The following is a 22,329-nucleotide window of genomic DNA, read 5'->3' as shown; positions in this document are numbered from 1 at the left end:
TTTCTTATGGTAGGCAAGGACATTAGGTACTTGAGAGGTAGACTTGTTATGGGATTCAAGGAGAATACATAGATGCTTGACCCCACGGGCTCCCCTCCATGGCACTCACTTCTCAGGGCAGCCAAGCATCAGTCCCCATGGAAATCTCCCCATGGCGAACTTAGTATCTCTTCCAAGTATCCGAATTTGTCCTTCTCAAGCAACTAGAAGGGTTTTTGGCCTCTAAAAACAAGGTGTTTAGTAAGGATTTCTGTTAAGCGTTACTCCTTGATGTCACACAAGCATGATTGAGACATTAAGCCCATCAAGATACCAAACAAATGTAGTCACGCAAGCACAATTTAGACCGTGAGGTCCTACTTAGATGTTGATATGAGAAAGAGTTCAAGGGTCATCACTTCCCAAGTAACTGCAATTCCCACGTAACCCTTCCTTCAAAGCTTTCGCTCATCAGGTATTTTTTTATAGTGAGTTAGAATGCCAAGGTATTCTAGCCGTACTCACTTTGGGTCGTTCCCTTCTCACGATTATCACTTGCTTGCAAAAGCAAATGGTCGGGAAGGCAGGCCCTCTAAAAGTGACACACAATCAAAACAATGAGCATGGTATCGAAGATCTGGATTTCTGATAACCCTAAGAAGGATGAGAGCATACTCTCCTACTCCAATGTCAAGCTCAACAATCAAAGAAAACACAGATTCATTCCATCCTATTTAGAAATCACTAGGTGCCTTAAAAAAAATAATTGCAAACACAAGGTTTAGTTGTAGTCCAAGGCAACCTGCAAAACCCAAGTCAGAAGTTTGATTTTCTTAGTCTTTGACTAGCGAACCTACATACAATGTGTTAGTAGTTTAATTTGTTGTCTTTGTCATGCGTATTGCCAAGGTGCTGCACAGAGCATCAGTACCAAAGAAAAGCAGAATGCAAGAAACAGAATGAAATGAAAAAAAAAAAAAAAAAAATTTAACACAAGCGCAGAATGCATTGACACAGGCGCAAAATGCTTGACACGGGCGTAGATTGTCTCACACAGGCACAGAAGTTCTCAGAAAACCCTGCACTACCCTGTTTCTTGGGTTTTTCACCTGCAAACAGCTCAAAAGCACTCAAAAACATAGTTAAGGGGTTAAGTTCACGTCGGGTTCACCAATTAATGTAGCTAGGAATCTGGAAATCATCACAAACAATATAAATATTAACCATTAGCTCAATCACGAAAGCTCATTGCAACGATCTATCCTAAACACACTCAATAGAGACATGAAAATTGAAACATTCCAAAAAGATTATGCAAACCAGATGTAGATCTAAATGCTTCCTTCATGCGGCTCCATTGTCCTTCTTTCTTCTCCAAATAGTTTTGTTGTGGATCTCACCTTCAAGTGCATAAACCTAATGTGAAAGCAAGATTGACATTGACACAAGAGTACTCGAAGCGTGATTTGACAAAGTGATTAGAAATTCGATAATCTGATTAGGGGTTAGATTGAAGAAATTCATCCAATTTATAGATAAATTGGAGAGATGGGTCAAATTAGCATGATTCAATTCAAATAGAAATTGCAAATCAAAAATGTCAATTATGACAATTTATGACAAATTATGCACTTTCTATGCAAAATTTGATTGATTGATAATTCATGACAATTTATGACAAATTTCTATGTCAAGAATTGATTGATTGTCAATTATGACAAATTATGACAAATTTCTATGTCATTCCCATGAAATTAGGAGAAAAATAGGAGAGAATTGAAATTAGGAATTTAGAAAATAGAAAAATAGAAAATTGATGAAAATTAGGAAATTAAGTGAATTAATTAATAATTTTTCATTTATTAATTAATTCACAAAGAGAGGAATTATTAGCCAATTAAATGAACATTTAATTGTGATGAGAAGACTTAGGTTATATAATTAATTTATTAATCCTAGAGAGAGAAATGCCAAACAAGATTAAATGAATAAATCATAAAACCTTGGAAGATGAATTAGAAATGCAAAGATGACAATTAGGTCTTGACAAAGGATAATTGATATCGATTCGATCATGATTTTGGATTGATAAATGATTTGATTGATAAATGCGCCAATTGACGAGGAACAATGACTAATTGATTCAAATTGACATGATTGAAAAGGATGACGATCGATGTCAAATCGATCGTAAAACGACGAGATTGACAAGTTGATAAGAGATTGACAAGATCGACCAAAATCATGATTAAAGATTGTTATCGACAAGACCAAATTCGAAAGCGAGACAAATGAAGAATGCAGAAGAAAGACTCGATGCTTGCAAATGATAAAAACCAAGTGCATGACATAGGAGAAATGTTAATGCGTCACAAAAACCTAAAATGAGGCAATGTGCAAATGTTAAAGTATGATCCCGCAAGCGTTGACCATTTTTAGGTGTCTACAGTATCCATCATGGTTCGTGTTCTGGCATTTATGGTATCTGCATTCTAGAATTAGGAGTTGGAGTTTTGTGTTTATGGGTTTGAGTCTATGGGTTCAATAGACCCATGTTTTGTCCCAATAATTAAGGTGTATGCATAGGTAAATGAAATGAGTGAAGGAAGTATGTAGAAAATCATGCGGAGGTCGACTTTGTTATCATGTTTTCAATTAAGGCTTTATTGAATAATGTGTTGATCCGAGCAACATATTATTGTGTAAATCATTTGTGTGTGGCTGACATGTTATCTCAGTGTATGAGCTTACTGGTATATATATACACATTTAGAAGGTATGTAGGAAAATGAATAGAGAAGAGTGTGTATATCAGAGTAAGAAGTGTGCAGATGACAGAGTTGTGGACAACAAAGTAGTTGCATTAGGAAAAAGAAATTGTATGGGCGAAGGATTATATAGAAGAGTTAGAATGTAGACAGTGTTGTAGTTATCCTTTATTGGATGTGGTACAAGTGATTGGTTCATCAGAGTAGTGCAGTAATTGTCAAATGTCGATACATCCCAAGTGGGCTCAGAGTTCTCATACACCATTCGTTGGCCCACTCCTTTGACTCACACTCATTCTATGCTTCATTTGTACATGACAAACAAAATCACATCATATGTCGCATATGGATACTCCATGAATATGGATTGGAGCTTCTAGAAGAGTGTAGCTCACTCGATTTTGTTAATGTACAACAATCCTTGTATTTTGTAATATTAGTATCATCTTAATCTATAAACCAAAAAAAATTACAAACTATAGACCTACCTTCATTAAGACCGTTTGTAGGAATACACCACTCGATGATAGATTTTGCATATGTCAAATTTTCTTAATCTTTGTACTTTAAATCTTCTCGTGCTAAGGCTCTTTTGATACATGTTCCTACACCATCATGCTCCCCCTTTCTATTCTCGACCTTCGATAATCCCCACGTACGCTAAACACCACTAATATTATGCATCATTCTCAACTAATAAAATATCTGAGAGTTCTTGAATTCTAATGCACAATTATTTGACCATATGATGTGCTAACAGAATGATATAACCATACTAGCCAAATCATGGTAGAACATCTGAAATAAACCTTACACAAAATCTATAGAATGTGTGCAATCATCGCTAATATAAAAATGACACTCCCTCAAAATCTTCCTATTGTCATCTATACTATCACCTACATGAATTAATGACGCACAAATATAGTAACTTGTGTGGAGTTGTAATATTGGGGTGGAGTTGTAATATTGGGGTTGCACCTCATTTTGTGTCTTTAGTGTTTAGTTCTCTACAAAGTCCACAACTGAAATGATGGTATCAAGTGGAAATGTGTCCTTTAATAACGTAAATTGCAAGTGCAACCATCGAGATCTATGGGTATGCCTTCCATACTCATATAATGTATTCTCATGAAAAATGACCATAAACTGATACACTAGAATCTTTTCACTGGCAAATTCACACCTTTTTGCTTCTTTGTCATCTTTTAGACTGTATGTCACTGTCTTATATTTGCCATATTCTACTAGTTCATTCCTAATTACATGTGTACTATCCATATGTTCACAAATTGGAAAATTTGCAAGCCATCACAATGAACACATGTGTCATCCAAATATAGGTTCTTGTAAAATAATTGGCCATCTACTTTTTCACATGAAATTCTAGATATGAAATCCCTTGAAGATCTAGGTGGAGCCTTTATGTTGCATTCTTGTAAATTTTGTTAGTATTCAAATCTACACATGTATGTCAATAAACATTATCATAATGATTAGAAAATTCAATATGTACTCTACAACAACATGTTGCAAGGTGCGCGCCCTTGGTCTCATTGTGTTGTGCAGTGCAACGCTCAAGTTTGTGACATGGCTTAACCGCCTCCTGTGGGTTCTATAAGTCTAGTGGTTGTATCGAGCATTAATAGGTCGATCTTTTGGTGCAATGGCAACCACACTTGTAACACAACAAGTTGTGTGTTGTGATTTATTTTGACATAAAAATGCTTTACCATTTCAAAAAGCATTTGACTAATTTTAATTTGAAGATACATCTCTAGAAATTTGGCAAAAAATTGTTTTCGATTCATATCCAAAAAATGCTTTAGATGTGGATCATGGATTTGACAACCAATCCTCCTTCTTACATCTCTTTGATTAGGAGAAACCCTTGTATTATTCTTCTAAAATTATTTAATTAAAGATCTCAAGGCTTCAACAATCGCTTTATCTTTTTATGGTAATCTACCAAAGAATGCCCATAATTCGTTGTCATTTGGATCCTCTACTCTTTCACCCCTTCTCACGTCTCTCATTAGAGGTTTTCTACTTATTTTTATTTTTTTACTTGTCTTTCTAATGAGGCGAACTTTCTTAGTTTGAGTACTTACTATTGTTGATGTAAGGATGCATCATGTGCCATTGCTATCTTTTGTGCATGATGTAGAACTCACACTCTCATTTGCACTCATTAGATTCTTTATAATTGATTTCTCACTTGAATAATTTGATGCTCTTGGCCCAAGAATCTTCATGATGGGCCTAAATTTCATATTCCTCATCATTTCAACAAATAGAGAGATAGAGAGAGAAAGGGGGGGAGATGGAGGGAGGGAAGGAATGAGAAAGGGGGGGGGGGGGGGAGGGAGGGAGGGAGAGAGCGGGGGAGCGAAGGATGGGGGGAATTATTATAAGAGAGGGAAGGAGGTAGAGAGGGAGTGGAATGTAAAACCTTAACTATCCATCATCAAAAATAAACCATAAACTCTAAGCCGCAATCAAAGTGGGAGAGAAAAATCCAAATTGCCAATGCAGAACATTTGGCAAGCACCAAATTTGGTGCTCATCAAATGTAAAATATATATATATTTTTAATTTGGCATTTACCAAATTGTTTGCATTAGGAAACACCAAGCCTTTGGCTTGGATTTTCCTTGGGCATCCAAGCCAAGGCTTGGGTGACCATTTGAGGCCTTAGATGTGTTTTTTTTTTAAACATGAGAAAATTTATCTCATTTTTTGTTGTCCACTCCATCAAGTTTGCATTCATTTCAATGCAAAAAAAAAAAACACCATGTTGACATTGAGCTCTCTCTTAGCTTCCAACCATATTATTTTTTTCACATTTTGATTATGTTAAATTTTCATCTCTAATTTCTTTTGTTAGTGTGTTTGTTTTTTGTCAAAAAACATGTACTATTTTGGGCGTAAATTTTTACTCGTTCATCAAATTTTGAAGTAAATTACATTTATAGAAACTAGACTCCATTCTACACATTTGACAAAAAAAATGATTAGTTCTCAAAAAATTTAGCGGGGAGCATGCTCAAAAATCTATTTTTCAGGATGTGTCCACTTCAAAAATTAGTAGAAATTCATATATCCATTAGAAAATTAGCCAAAAAATCTGGCATAAACTACATGGTGTTAGCTAATATCTCATGGCAGCGATTTTAAAAATTCTAAAAATAAGTTGGCATTTTAGAAGGAGCACACTAGATGTTATGTTATGTTTTTTTGAAAAATAGGAATACCTTGTGTGCTCCCCTTTTTTGAAACCCTTAATCTCCATTGTTTAAAAAAAAATAGTAGTTTAGAAAGTATATTCGTATCACAACTCTTGTTCTTGTTGCATCTTCAAATTTTGAGTGTAACTATCTTCATTTTATCATTGAAGTTCAGACTATGCGATTTCAGAGAAAAGTGGCATCTTAAGACCCCTTTTTGGTCCCCCATCTTGGTGCACTTGCCTATTGTAGATGCAAGAAGATTCACATTTCAAGATTCAAAGAACACATTAAAATAGATAAACAAAGAAAACTACAACACTGTGATTTACATGAAAAAACCCTTTCAAGAAAAAACCAACACTCCAAAACATTGAGCTCAATTGTATTAGTTAGCAGCAAATAACAATTGCAATACAGTGATACAAAATAAATGCTCTACAAGAGTATTTCATAGTTCTTTTGGTTGTAGAGTGATTTTAGCAACATCACTTTACTTCAACAAGCAACAACCTCAAACTCCAAATTACAAGTGCTCATTCTATAAGAGTTTACAATATACAAACTAGACATCCAAAATTCAACACCCAAGACTATATTTGCAACATGGAAGATGCCAAAAAAACTACACATGCATAATGACAAGTTTCCACTTGTCACTACATGCAATATTGCAACTATCGTTTGTAACTCAAACTGCACATGCACACTCGCACTTGCCAAAATGTAAATGCACCTCCAAGGCATCCACATTCCATGCAACATAACATGAAATACAAATTGCCTACATGCATAACTCCACCTATAATAGAAACTCCCAAATTTGACTCCTCAAAAATAAAAATTGCAAGTTGTGATTAATAATTCAATATGGGATAACGATCAAATTTGACTTCAGTGAACTGACACAAAATGAAATGCCAACCTCTTAAAAACTAGGAGCCATGTCACCCATGTCGCCTCACATGTTTGAAGATAACTCAACTTATCACTCCAACAAGCGACGTCATCGAGTACACATAAAATTAATTACGTAGGCAAACAAAACTTAGGATAAATTAAATAACATTATTTCCAAATAAAATGCTAGGATTCCAAGGGTTGAGATACCTTAATCAAAACAAGTATAAATATAAAGTTCCAATGAAACACCTAAAAAGTGAATGTAGCTTGATTGTCTATTACATGAGCTTCATATGAATGCTACTAATAATATAATCTTATTTAGTGATTGTCAAAGTTGTATTAGTCTTGAAAAAAAAAATGTTCAACATCAATATGTAAAGCAAAATTAATTACATATACATGTCATCTACAAAACATTATCAATAAAGATATTACTCTACAATTTTATTAAATTGATGATCAAGTAGCTAGTATATCTACAAAACCTCTTTACAATGCAACATTCTCTAAATTTTGAACAACGTTTAGGCTTAAGAAGTTGCCATTGAAAGAGAGTGCACATGACAATTCCAACTCCTAATGAATTCTTACTATATGTAAACCCTTTGGACATCATGCAATCTTTTTTTCTATAAATCTTTTTCCACTTGTAAAACATTGTACCATGTATAAGACCTATGAGCATTATGTAAAAAGTAAGAGGATTATTTTGAGGAGACCTAGGCTCTAACAAAATAATTTATTAAAGAACCTCTTTATAAGCATTATTGAGATAACTAGAATTTAATCAATGACAAAAGGTTAATATGAATTTGAAACTTTTTTTTTTTTTTGATATTGAATCAATGCAAATAAAAAAATGCATTGAAAAGGGCAACACGAGGACTATTAAAGGAAAGTACAAGTGACTACTCAGCATGAACACTCGTCTTGTCATTCATTTTGAAACATAATTTTCATCTTCATGTTTATTTTATCTTTGTTATATGTTTGCTAAAAAGCCTTATGTTTCTATAGAACTTTTTTTTTCTTTTTTTTTTCTTAAAAATGAGAAAGTGACAACACACCCCTTATAACATTAGGAAGAATGTTAAAACATAATGTTTATTGTGGGACATATTTTTTAGTAGATCTAATAAAACATCAAAACTTTAATTTATAGGTTACATATATTTTTACTTATTTTTAATAAAAGACCAACTAATTGATTGATATTTACTAAAAAATTATCATATAAATATTTATTAATTTATTAAATAAGCTTTAATGTCTTTTATAAAAAGGTGAAGTTCTCTTCAATCGCTTTTATGAATTTTTATTTTTTAAATATTGAATTTTGAGGAGAATATTACAATAGCTTTGGATGAGGTCAATTAGTTGTTTTTCTTATTTACGATTTTTCCCTCCATAATTTTTATATTCTTTTATTTATGATTATTTGTTTCATTCTTAATTTGCATGTCTCAAAATATATAATTATAAATTTTTATAATACATTAATATTGCATCAAATTAGAGGTGATCGCACTTATAATACAAGCAACATTAATATTAACACAGAGACACTTCCGCAATCTATTGGCATACCAACTTTAAGAAATTATTTTTGTAATGAACTTTAATTTTAAGTCTTCCCAATTGTAAGGATGATTTAAAACCAAAAAATTGTGTTATTAGTTAGCTTGGGTAAGTCTGTTTTTTATTAAAGGTAAAGCAAGTTTTGAAGGGATCAAACCCCTATATACCAAACGCTACCATTAAGATACACACAACCAACCAACAGCCTATCAACAAACAAAAACTCAAAAAAACACAGGTGCAAAAACTAGAGTAGACCAGAATAGATAAAACAAGGAAAAAATAGTCAGCGCTCTAATGAAGATTCTTCAAAGCCTTTGCAACCTTAGCCTCAAATTGATCCAAGTTCTGAGACAGGTTCTACATATCCTACAAATCTACTTTACCCTGCTCCATAGATTTTTTAAGGCTTCCCTGAGCATGATCACAAGGACCCTTATCATCCATCGCCTACTTACTCTTATCAGCATTCTCAAGATCAATATAACTCTTCTCAAAAGACTTAGAAGCTTAAAGGTTATGCCACTTATCCACCAAAACCTTGATACTCTCAGCACTATTGTAACTCATATTCATAAGATTGGTGAGATTATCATCAATCATTTCCATCTTCACCTCGAGCATACCAATGCAACCTTCATAATCAGGATTCAAAATATTAACATCCTTCGCCACATTATCTAGGATTGCAAGCATTTTCTTCTCATCCTCCTTCGATCTAGACTAACCTTCACCTTTCTCAAGGGTAGCAATTTTTCTCTTCAATGAGCAAATGTTAATGTTCACTTGATTAATTTCTAAGAAAAGCCACCTGGACATTTTGAATTGGTCAACCATAGCATCTCTAGCCACTGGGAAGGGGGATCCTTTTGCAAATCTATAGGAAAAGAGGGGCAAACATCTCTGCCAATACTAGTCCACGAAGGAGAGGGAGGGGAAGAGTGATCCCTCGACATATCTTTACCAAAGATTTCCTCCATAATAGGGTTATCTGCATGCCCTAAAATATGTAGACTTGTTGACTCCTCAACCTTCGACTACCGACCCTTAGAGTTGGGAGAAATCAATTCAGTTTGTTTTCTTTTTGTAAACCTACCCTTTTCATCTTGAGGTAGAATGGTCACTCTCCAATGGGTAGAAGAGTCATTGTCCTCTATATCCTACTCCTCTTTTGTATCCCCAAAACCAAACTCCGACCCCACAAAAACATCTAAGGAAGGAGAGACCTGCTCAAATCACCTTAGAAGATGATGGCGAGGATTTCACATGTTCAAGTACCAAGAGGATTAAACCCTCATGAAGAATTGGGTTCCTCTCATTCTTATTGTGTTCCTTAATTCCTAAGTCTAGTGAAGCAAGCAAATAGAAGGGAAAATATACATTTTTCTTGTGTTTGAAATGGTTTAACATTGAAAAATGAAAACCGAAAATAGTAGTAAACCTTCCTTCAAGTGTAAAGTACTGCATTATTACCTTAACCAAAGCAGCCTAGAGAGGTTTGAGCAATTTGACCCAATATCCACAATTTGCCTTCTTCACCAACTTATTCCCCTCCTTTCCTTTAAAAAAAATTTGCACCATAGTTTCAGAAGACTTCCTATCACAAAAAAATTTCCTTCCTTCCATGGGAAGCCCTATTATCTCTACAATGAAATCTTTTGTGATATCAACACTCTTTTTGTAGACAGTAAGATTGTAGTTTTTCCAACCCTTGCAAAACATGTTAGAGGCTTTAGGGTCTATGCATGAAGGTGTTCCAAGTAAGGGGTTACCCCACCCTTCTTCAAAATCTTCCAAAATTTTGCATTCCTCTTCACATCATCACATGTTAGAGGCTTTAGCTTATTCCTCTTGCCATCCATAGTGAAAAAAGACCAAAGCAATACAATCAAAAGCCTACCCCACCTTTTCATAGTTGACTTTCCTCGAAAAACCACCTCCCGAGTATTGCAAAAGGAAAACCAGACATGAAAAATGCTCACAATTCGTGTGTCAATCATAAAATGACAATGTATAAAGTGGCACTACATCCAACTTTCATCATTAATTAAACACGCCATCCAAATATCAATGAGAACCTCAAAAAAAACACACCAAATATGAAACATTATATTATTAGCCATGACAAAGATAATAATTTATAATATCTTCAACATTAGGAGGAAGGGGGTCATTTCTATTCCAAAGAAATTATTATCTTCTCAACACACCCATATTAGCAAAAGAGTCTACTAAAGCATTTGCATCCCTAAATATATGGGAGATAAAAACATCTTCAAAGGAACCAATGAGATTAAGAGAATCATTCATCAATGTTTCAATAGACCAACTAGGCTTCTGACATCTTTTCAAGCACTTAATGATATTGAGGGAATAACCCAATATACACTTTCCTATAGCCAAGAGAATGTGCTAGTTTGATTCCATTGAAAGCAACAACTGCTTCTACATGGTGATTGGTCTAAATTCCCAAAAGAAGTGTCATAGCTTGAGTAAGTTTGTTGTTTATATGGAGATAACTAATTCCTAGCTTTATGAAACTAAGTTTAATGGGATAGATCTTTCACAATCCCAAAAATTAGTTCTATACTTTTTTTTACAAACCTAGCAACTCATGAATAAGACCTTTCTTAAAGACTTTTTAAAGGATAATTCTATTAAACAATTCTAATATTAATCCTTTCATCTAAATGAAAATAGAAATGAATCATGATAGTGTCCTTGATTTGTTTATCTAGATTAATTTAGCCTATATAGAGGACAAAATCAAGTATTGGCTCATTAATGCTTGAGGAGTCATTCATGATTGTATAAGTATAAGAACTTGGTCAAGTACTAAGTTCAATCCAATTGTAAATTTACCCAAGCTTAATATTTATTGAGCTTCATGATCAGCTCATAAAAAATGATTAATTTGTATAATTAAATTTAGCTTAATATCATTGGAAATAGATGTGCGAGAGACTACTCATTTTTATACTTCCTCACACTAAGATAACAATTTATTTACATATCTTATAATGTTTTCCAATCTTATAATAACACCTTACAAATATTATAGGGTGGCCAAGGGGAATTCGGGGCCGGCTGGTTGTGGGGGAGTGTTAAGAGATGATTGCGATAGGCTTCTCTTGGTGGTGGCACTTCCCTTTGGAACTCAGACAAATCACTTAGTTGAGGTTGTTGCAACTTACCATGGGATCAAACTTTCTTATCCTCTAGGCTTTCACGAAGTTTGGGTTGAAGGTGACTCTTTAAACATTGTCAATTGTTTGAATAGAGTTCACAAGCATAGTTGGTTGATTGAAACTTTCATTAATGTCTTTTAATCTACATAGGTCCTTTGATAAAGTTTGTATTACCCATATCTTTAGGGAGGGTAATGGTCTAGTCGATGTTTTTGCTAACTTGGGTGTTGGTAGGAGAGAAATTTTTAATTGGAACAGGGGGGGATCCTATCCCTTATAACCTTTCAGACCTTATTGACTATGGCATTCTTCTGGGGGGTGATTTTTTGATCTCTTTCATTTATTACTTTTGGTGGGAGTTTTGGAAGGTGCTTTGTAATGATTGGTTGTTGTGTCACTCACCCTACCAATTCATAATTCCCACACAAATTGTGGGTATTTTCTTGCCCTTGTTTCCTTTTACCTCCAGATTGAAAGTTCTTGGCTTTGTTGGGCCCATTCTCAGGTAGGGTAGGCAAATTTCTCTGTTTCTTTGGCTCCCCTTCAAGATGGGAGGTGACAGAAATAGACATGAGCCTATTTCTTGTGAAGATATTAAGCAAAATGCAACTATATAGAGGATTTTGTGGAAAGGATGGGTTACCCCCTTTTTGGAGTTCCTTCATGGCTTTGATCCAAAACTATCTCGGAATTTCTACGAAGGATGGAAGAACAAGTCTCTTATGTTGTTTGGGAAGACATTTGAAATTAATGAAGAGCTCATCGCGGAAGTTACAGTCTTGCACAATATTTTTTATATTTTGTTAAGAAATCAAAAGAGCAAGATAAAATGGACATCCAGGATTCACAGTGTGGCTGAAAATTTGGATCAATTGGAAGCAAAAGTCATTGAAGCCCCCTCGATTAGCTTGGGTAGATCCTTTCTACTTATTTTCTCGAGTTTTTGCCCCTTGTTCTCTAGTATTTCTCTCGGTTTTTATTGACTTTCTGTTGTTAGTAGGCTAGATTTTTACTGTTTGTATCTTGATGGCAACTCGTTGTATATAAAGTTTCAAGATCCCTTCAAAACCTATTTTTCCCTTAATCAAAAACACCTTACCAATGTCGGTTATATTCATAATATACATGTTCTTATAACTATGTATGTTTAATTATGCATATTCTTTTAAAAAATTACTTTATTTATCAATCATTATGCTCAATGCCTACTATATATCTATGCTTAACCCTTCTTAAAAGTATGTTCAATAGTGTTACCCTTTTAATGTCTCATAAAACATAGGAAATGTTTAAGGTTACTTAAATACTGCTATTATCACCATTAATGGTTAATTCTTATAGGATTATCATTATTAAAAATACTAAATTCAAACTCTCATACAACTAGATTTTTAGAATCAATTTAAATTGTTCAAAATGACTTTTGTTATCGAAAATTACATGGTATTACGACAAATCATTAAAATTATTTAATTAAGCATAATCTGATGATCATAACAAATGATGATAGACCCATCGCATTCATGCGTGTTGATTCCAGCCTCGTGGCTACTATTTGTCTGTCTTATTTGTGAGGTTAAATTCAGGTCCCATCACGTGATTGTAGATTGTTAGTGCACAAGCTGGCACTAATTTTGAACCAACACTTTTATTTGACAAATTCATCATTTGAGAACAATATTGATATTTTTCTAGGGCTATTGTCTCCTTGGATTAGGTTGCACTTACAGTCTAGTCTTCAAGTTTTGAAACTCAAAGCTCCCACCTTCCAAGTTGATTTTGAAGAAATCCAACTTTTACCAATTGATTTGCACATCAAAGGTCTCAAGTAGTGTATCTAGGAATTACATTTTAGGACATCATCCTAAGTCATTTCAATCATAGATATCAATAAAAATCATCTTCTATTTACATTCAAAACATGTATCAAATTAGTCTCAGTTACTGAACAACAATTACATCAACATATCTTAGTGTGTTTTCAAGCTTGTTACATCTGCCACAATATTTACTACTATCAAGGAAGTCAGTGGCGTCCCCTATATATGACAGACCCCAAAGGTGCTTTTCATTACCATCAGCTTTCAAACGTGGGCACAAAGGCAAACAGATCTTGCTTAGTGTTAAGGTGAAATCCAATAGCAAACATAATTGTACAAGGGCAAAGTGTTCAAGGACAACCCTGCAAGCACACCCTAGTCTTCGGCCTCAAAAATCTCAGAATTCATCTGCTAGAAGCTCCTAATCATTGATCCAGTTCCAAATTCTAGGTTCCACATTATGCAGTCTCAACTAGTCAAACCCATCAAAATTGACATCATGTCACAAACCACAAAGCCCTAAATCAATCTCGGCATTTCTATTTCTTTGCTACTCAAATCTTTATTTGTATTAATCGATCTCAGCTCCTTTGAGGAATCTAGGGTTTAATCCATTTAGTGCTTCACACATTAGATTTGTTAATGTAAGGCGTGCATTATATCCCTACAAGCATAAGCATTATCAGTGAATTTCAATAGCTAGAATTTTCTTAGCATTCACCCTCACGATCTACATAATATGTCATTGATCAAATGAAAGTTACCATCATATTATTCTTTATGGTTTCTTAACGAGAATCAATCTAGTTTGCTACTAACAGCCAAACTGCATTGTCTGAGGCTTATGTAGACAATTGAAAATTGAAGTATGACAAAACCTGGGTAACCTCTAAGAGCCTTATGTGTAAACTTTATTTTGTTCAATTAGTAATTTAGTAGTTAAAAGAGATCAACCAAATACATCTATCAAGATTTCCCCACAGTTCATTTTTATGCCCCATGTCCATATAAAAGCAATGAACAGAAATGCAGGTAAGTGGCATAAGCAACAAATGAAACTCTGAACATAAAAAATAAAAAGGGGGATAAATTTATCTGTGGGAAAAATAACTAATAGAGATATTTAAGAGTAGACAGGACAAGTGAATTTTCAATATTCAGAGTATTTTCTTAGCAATCATCCTCCATCCTCCATCCTCCAGATCATATGTTCGTGTTCAAATTTAAACCATCATCATATCATACCATATGGTATCTCAACAAAATATAGAACAGAGCCAATCTATTTACTAGTAGCATCCAAACCGCATTGTCTGAAGCTTATGCAAACCATTTAAAATATAAATAATTAACACCAAACACCTTGTTAGAAATTTGTCAATCCTCAATTTATTTTTCACTACTCGTTATATTTGAAAACGGCATATACATGTATGAGGAAATTTAGTTGGTTTCTCAAAAAAGGAATTTACAATGAACCAAACTAGTACCGGATAAACGCATAAACTGGTATTCTGTACTAGAAAGAATATTGCAAATCTCTTGCAACTATGAAAACTTCAGCATGCAAAAGGCATCATTATAAGATAAGATTTCACATCCTAGCTTGAATTGCCAGAAGTATATATATGGGTGATGTAGTATTACAAATATAAGAAGCTCGAGTCACAAAGATCGGTTATGCTACTATATTGACAAGTATGGACTTTGATGGTAAATATATGATTCACCTCATTGATCTTCTTTAGGAGAAACATTTGCTCCTTTCCGTATTAAGCTGCTTGCCCAATTGCACTGGCAGGTATATCTCGGAGTTTAAATCCTTTGCCCCAAAATGATGCAAGACTCAAACCCATTATAGCCATAACCACCACAGAACAAGCTGCTGGAACTGCTTGAGTTCCACCAAGGAATTGTGTAGCTAAGAGACCAGCAAGGGTAGAGCTCTGCATTCCAGTACAAAGAGAAATGGTTCTGCAAACATTCTCTTCCTGCCTGTTAAAATAAAATTAAAAACCTTCAGGCAATCAATTTTTGAACCTATAAAATTATAAATGATAATAGCTTTTATGTCTCCCATTGGCTACCAAATGATCTCTTGTTTGAAAGATAATTTTTGTTTCTGTATGCTCATAAGAACCTTAGAAATAACAAGCAATTTATGTATTGTAACATTATGGTCTGATAATCCTCCCCTGATTTGGTACCCTCCCAACTTTTCATTTTATATGGTACAAAGCATTCAATCATATTTGTACCTAGCTGCATCATTTGGTCCATTAACTCTTAGCTGATACCACTTCTGTAATTCTCACTTCTCAGTTACTATTGTAATATGCAGTCTACGTTTGAAGAGATTGCTGGCCCCTGCAAGCATAGTTTTTTCAACAGCATTCCCCAATCAGATAAGCCCTAACTTTCTGAGATTTCATAACCCACACAAACCCATAAAACTACTCAGTTATGACAAGGAATGAGAATCACTAGCTAGACTACCCCTCTTCTTAGGAATAATATTTTTCCCCTGAAGGTTTATGCAAAGATTCTGGACAATGCTTGCCAAGGTTTTGGATCTGGGTCATCAGAGTGATGAAACCCCATCTTCATACAATTGATGGTGGTCATTTCTTCCAAGTAATTCTTATTTATAAAAATTCTCTGTTTTCTCATTGATTCAGGCTGAACAAAAGAACCCATCATATTCTGCTTGTCGAGACTAGCACAATACAAAAGAAGGCTTGGGTTTTGTGTATTCTAAGGTTTATGAAGAGTCAATTAAATTGAAGTTGGTCCACTACTGGAATACAGACCTTTGGAAGTGGATTTCACTTTCCTTTAATTCCTTAAAAACTACTCCACCTCTTTGATAAGTCCTCCAAAGGGAGATGGAGGAAGCTTAGAAGTGGAGTTATTTAAGATTTGAGACAGAGATAATCCACACCTCCAGTTTCAGCTGAGATTTTTCTCAAGTAATGATGCTGGTTTTCAATCTAATGAAATTTGACCGAGTGTTGGCAATGTGTTAGTTTGGAAGATATCTGAGTGGTGGCAGATTCATGTTGCTTGTGGACTCTGTTGAAGGTTGACAGAATCTCAACAGGAGGCAAATACAATGCAAGGTTGAGAAAATCCTTTTTCCTCTTCAAGGCTTCTCCAATAAAGAGATTAAAGGGGCTAACAGGGTGGTTGATTATTTAATCAACAGTTGAGAATATATGGAGAATGCTTGCCTAGCAATAATTAATTACTGGTGGAGATTTTCTTAAGAAATATTGCCCTAACATTGGACAGGTTTCTATCATACGATGCAATCTCATCTTCATGTTCCCTGGGAAAAAGGCAGTGCATGTTCTGTTCATGGAGTCTATTGTAAATTGTAATGATTGTTTTGACAGGATCAAAGCTATTGTTTTGAAACCTATTTAATGATTGAGTGGGCTTCAATGGGATTTTTTTTCGCCATCTTGATTTTGATAATTCATAAGCAGGGCTCTCACATGAATTATTGACCAACACAAAGAAAGGAATTGGATGGTCTTCACAGCAACAAAGGAGGCTTGAAGAAAAATATATCTGCAGCTAACTGCTATTCAATCAGATCTGGGGATCTCTGGAATGCCTGGTGAAAGGAAGATTTATTCTAGCTCACAGAGATTTATTTTAGAGGGTTAAACTTGAAGGCAGAGTTGGAGTAGAGAAATGGTCCAAGGCTGGTATTCTACATCAGCATTTGATTGGCAAATTTGTAAGGACTCTGCAAAATCACAATTTGTGTCTGAGAATGGATAATCAATTTGGCAAAATGATCCAGTTCAGACCTTGTTCCAAGATCATGATGCCGTGACATTGGTAGATATTTTCTTTGACAAGATTCGGGGGAATTTATTTCTCCCCATCAAATATCACTTCAAACAAATACTATAGGCCCGTGATGGATTTTTGGTTGGAATTGGAAACTTGAAGATACTTCACTTAAATTGTGTTTACTGTCAATCCTCAAAACTGATAGCCAAATGGTAAACTATAACCTAATCCAAACCTTAAGAAATTTTAATCAAACATTACTATCCAAATGGGATTTAAGTGTTTGGAATTGTGGAATGTTGTAGATAATCTACTATAATTATGTATAATTCTCAAACCTCAAACTGATAGCCAAATGGTAAACTGTGCCTTATCCAAACTTTTAGAAGTTTTAGTCAAACATCACCATCCAATTGAAATGAAGTCTAAATGGCATGAAGTGTGTCTATAACAGTTAAATCTTTTCTACTACTTCTGATTCTGATCTAAGGCGCAATCCCAGAAGCGGCATTAATGGATTAAAAAGGAACATATATTTTCAAGACTAACAATATTAGGCTGTACTTGGGCAAGAAAAGGATTGCCACAGAGCTGATCCTATCAGATCTCGCCCATATACTATCGTCAAGCAAGCCTTCCGTCTTGATTTACCTTCTCATCACAGTGTTCAAATGGAATAAATTTCAAGCTCCAGGAGATGTAAAATCACTCTACTTTGGTACCACTAGTTCATACACTGGGCATCATTCCAAATCTTCTGCTTCATTTCAAGTGGATAGACACCAAAGTCCCCACACTATCTTTGCTAAGGGCAGACAGTTTTCTCGCCAGGCCAAGTGAATATCTCATTTCAGATGTTGTGGAATCTCATTCTTAGTAGCATTAGAGATCCCAGGAAAAAGGAATAAGACCAGATTTCTTGTGTGATCATTATGCTCTTATACTCCATAAAAATCAAACTATAATACAAATGAGGAAATAATCCCTTAATTTAGTAGCCACACAAGTTTTCAGCTTATACAGTCAGAAGCATTCAGTTATCAGAATTGTATCATACATGCCTTTATTAAAATGAATTCTGCATATGCATTGGGCCTTGAACCTCTGTTCTACTTTTCATTTCCTTATTATTGCATCTTGTAGAATAGATTAGGAATGCATGCACACACGGCTAACCCTTTCCCATAGCTCTCTCTATTGGAATAAGTCCTAAGCACTGAGAACAAAAGGAAGTACACAAATATAATCAAATGAAATTTTTTTGCATCAAATAGAACAATAATATGTTTGAGAATCACCTTAAATGAGGCAATTTTGATACCCAGTAGCCAATCATAAATGCAGAGGCATGGAATGCTAGTACCGGTGCCAACAGCTGAAATCCTTCCATAGATATGATCTGACTTTGATTTAATGCAAGTGGACTTCCGATGCACAGTGATGTGCAAACGATGGCCACCAATGGCATGAATGGACGAATAAGATTTACTAATGGCTTGGCATAAGTATTAAGAGCCAGACCCATTGACACAGGAATCAGCACAACCTGGAAAATGCAGATAATTTTTGTTAGGAAGTTTGTTCATATATAAGAGTATGTGAATGACAAGGAAATAACCATTGTGGCCATAGGGAAAATGCCTGTAGTATTGACTTGGACATTGCTATTGCATCCACTGGCACCACAGAACCGATCAGTAGACCAGTCAATAATGGGGTGACAATTACTGATGTTATTGTTGAAAAACTGGTTAAAACAATGCTTAGTGCCACATCTCCCTTGCTTAAAAAGCTAGCATAGCTTGATAATTGGGCACCAGCAACGCATGCAGTAAGAGTGAAACCAGCAGCAAATATGGGTGGTGTTCTAAAAGCTCTTGCTATCAAAAAGCCCAATACAGGTTTCAGCACATATTGTGCCAGATATCCGATTGTTAAGGGCAAAGGCCTGCATACAAGATATTCAACCTGTCAAAATTCAGAAATCTGTGGACCAACAGAACCTACGAAACTGCTTATGACCATTGTTGTACAATACTGCATTTCCCTAACAAAGCACAATGTAATTCTTTTAAATTTGACAAAATTGTAAACAACCATAGGATGGATCATGGAAGTAAAGGGTTACAAATGATACCATAGTTATTTGAGTTTATACCAACTTTCTTTTGCTCTAATACAACTTCAGGTATAGTTTTAGCACTTAGAAAATCCAAAAGTATAGAGAACCCCTCACCACGGAGTGTCTCCAATAAAATTTGCAATATAAAATGAAGCAAATAAATATAGCATAGTTCTTTGAACTAAAATAACTCTTTATTAATACAACTGAATCAGAAAAGGCCACAGGGCTTCCCAACATATAGTTTTTAAAGAATAGCTAACAGAAATATTTCCTACCGTTTATGTATCTAATTATTATACAAATTAAAAAACAACTGAACTGTTGAAGCAATTATGAATGAAGTAAAAAGGTATCTTAACATGTACATAACTTTCTCACAAATAAAGGCTTACCTAAAATATCTTGCATTTATTCACAAAAAAAATGGTAACTATTATTCATTTTATCCCTTATTTTCCATTGGATACTCGTTATACTTCCCTTGGTTTAATTTCTAAAATAAAAACTAGAAACTTCCTTTCCTGCATTTGCAAGCAAAATATTAGCCATATTTTTGTAACAATGCTCATGATTAATCTGCACATAAGGGAGCAAAAGAAGTACCTTTGAAATGCTAGTGCAAAATCCCTGACAGAAAGCTGGACGCCAATGGAGAGCATTATCCCCCCAAGAGCAGGGGCGTAATACTCTTTGGTAACCCTGTTGAAAAAACCTTGATTCTTCAATTCTGAGACCCTTAAAAATTAAATAAAAAACTATCCCTGATTCTAAAAGGACTTAGATTTTCCATTCATAACTTCATTAAAGATATTCATTTTGTATTAGAACAAAGAATATGGAAATCACATCAGCTGACCAACTGAGTTTAAAACAAATCTCGCACTCTAAAGGCTAAAGAAGTTAACATTGGCGTCTTTGCCTCAAAAGACAAAGACTCTACATCTTTATAAAAAAATAATAATAATTTTGGCTACAACATGCATAGCCAAATGCTACTTGAAAATCTTCAACTCTCCGAAACAAAGAAGGGATATCCATTCACAGTGAATTCGTAAGTATTTATATGATTCTTCATAGAAGCCATGAATTTTTCCATGGTGAGGTATACAATCATCAAAATCTTGTTTTTTTGTCTAATTTGGAACAATTAAAATTGAGATGGGTTCTGAAGCTGGAGTCAAAGTTAAGAATGAAAAAACCATGCACGGCTAGCCCAAATCATTAGACAATTCAGATTCCTTAACAACAGACTTTTAAAATTCTCTTGTACCCTGCAAAGGAACTTATATCTTAATACTTGTGGATATGACTATTAAACCAAGCATCCAGTTTCTTTGTTGTTTATCTATACTCATACCTGCAGTATTGCAGAGTCCAGACATAATAAATACTAAGGTATCAAAATTATGAGAATGGAACAGTGGGTATGAGTTCTTACCAGAAGGCCAAATCATACATAAACATCCTTACCAAAACCTTACGAATGGTACAGGTAGATTGAATTGGTTGGGTTCAATCCTTAATTGCTCACGGGGCCAAACCTAAGGGGTGCAGAATAGAACAATAGATATGAGGCAAAGTGGAAAACTCCCCTTCCTTCTGCAAGGGAAGTCTTAACACCTACAAGATTTCAACAATCTATGTAAGAAGTCCCCTGATTCCACAAGGGAGGTATAAGAAGTGCAGAATTTGCTCATTGTATATAAGTAAAGAAGTCTACTTGTTTGCATAAGGGATGACTCAAAGCCCTACTTGGCTTAAGAGCACTCAATCCCACAAGGTAGATCTCATACCCCAACTCTGCATGCTGGCCAGGCTACGACCTAAAAAATCCTCATATATCTTTAAGAGTAGCTTAGAAAAACTGATCGAACAGACACCATATTACATATAATACACATCAAGGAACCTAGTTTAGACTACTGTAGCTTGCGAAAAATTGAGTATTACCAAGTAAAGGTGGCAGGATAGATGAGAGCTGCAGCTGCTGTTCCTACAACAATCACGGGTAGCATTGCAGGTAAAGACTGAGAAAAATCCATCCTGATGCCCTTGGGAAATTTCTTGTGCTTAAACCCGAAAGAGGCCACTGAAGCATTTCCTTTCCAATATATTGTGCCCACTCTTCCAGTGTATGCTTCACTCGAACAAGACACTTTAAAACCACCATGTCTTCTTCTGTTGCAATTCCTCTTAATCAAGCCATTAGATGGGTTCAGAGGAAAGGACAAAATACTGTTATTTGAACAATTCAGTGCCCTTACCCTGGTAGACTTGTGAAGCAGATTGGTATTGTTTTTATTACTCAAGAGAGAACAAGTACTGAATGCAGCAATAGTTGTGGCTGCCATTGCAGAAACCTGCCTCGGAAAGATGGTTGCAATTAGTGACGAACAAGGCAGGCATTGCAGACCATGGGTGGACCCAGGAACATTTAATTCTAAGAGAAAAAAGCTTGGTAAATGAATACTATAATTGAGCGTATAAGTCTGGAGAGCTGAAACAGATATAGGAGGGATATGGTAGAATTTGTGTTCATGGAAAGCCTGTGTGGTCCGAAGCTTGCCAGCGCAGCCAACACAGTTCGAAAAACTTCCCCTCAGCCTCAATTTGATTCCTTTCTTTGATTTGGTACAGATGTGGAAACAAGAGGATCCCTCAACCTCTCACGTCCACTCGAAGTCTCCATTTGAAGAAAATGACAACCCCATCAAGGTGCTTAAAACAGTTTGATTTTTGCATTAAACTATTACCTTAATGAACCAGTTATCTAAAACGTGACGGTGATAATATTCTGTTATCCCAAGGATATTCATTATTGACCACTTTTATTTAAGAATTACACAGTTGTCTGTATTTATACATTTGTACGATATCGTTAGAACACAATAAAGATTAGGAAGTTTTATTGGTATTATGATTCAACTTTGTAGT

General features: G+C 34.9%; 1 protein-coding gene across 1 annotated transcript; it reads right to left on the bottom strand.

The window, feature by feature from the left end:
- Positions 1–14,829: 14,829 nt before the first annotated feature.
- LOC131068756 (probable sodium/metabolite cotransporter BASS3, chloroplastic) lies at positions 14,830–22,081 on the bottom strand. Its single transcript, XM_058004009.2, has 5 exons — positions 21,346–22,081; positions 19,999–20,094; positions 18,912–19,218; positions 18,569–18,816; positions 14,830–15,461 (listed from the first exon to the last, which is right to left on the bottom strand). Exons 1-5 carry the CDS (start codon positions 21,744–21,746, stop codon positions 15,239–15,241), a joined length of 1,275 nt encoding a protein of 424 aa, XP_057859992.2. The 5' UTR covers positions 21,747–22,081; the 3' UTR covers positions 14,830–15,238.
- Positions 22,082–22,329: the final 248 nt, after the last annotated feature.

This window comes from Cryptomeria japonica, chromosome 5, assembly GCF_030272615.1.
Source record: "Cryptomeria japonica chromosome 5, Sugi_1.0, whole genome shotgun sequence".
Classification (NCBI taxonomy): Eukaryota; Viridiplantae; Streptophyta; class Pinopsida; order Cupressales; family Cupressaceae; genus Cryptomeria; species Cryptomeria japonica.
The sequence above is the reverse complement of the archived record's forward strand: the minus strand, read 5'-3'. Positions and strand labels throughout refer to the sequence as shown.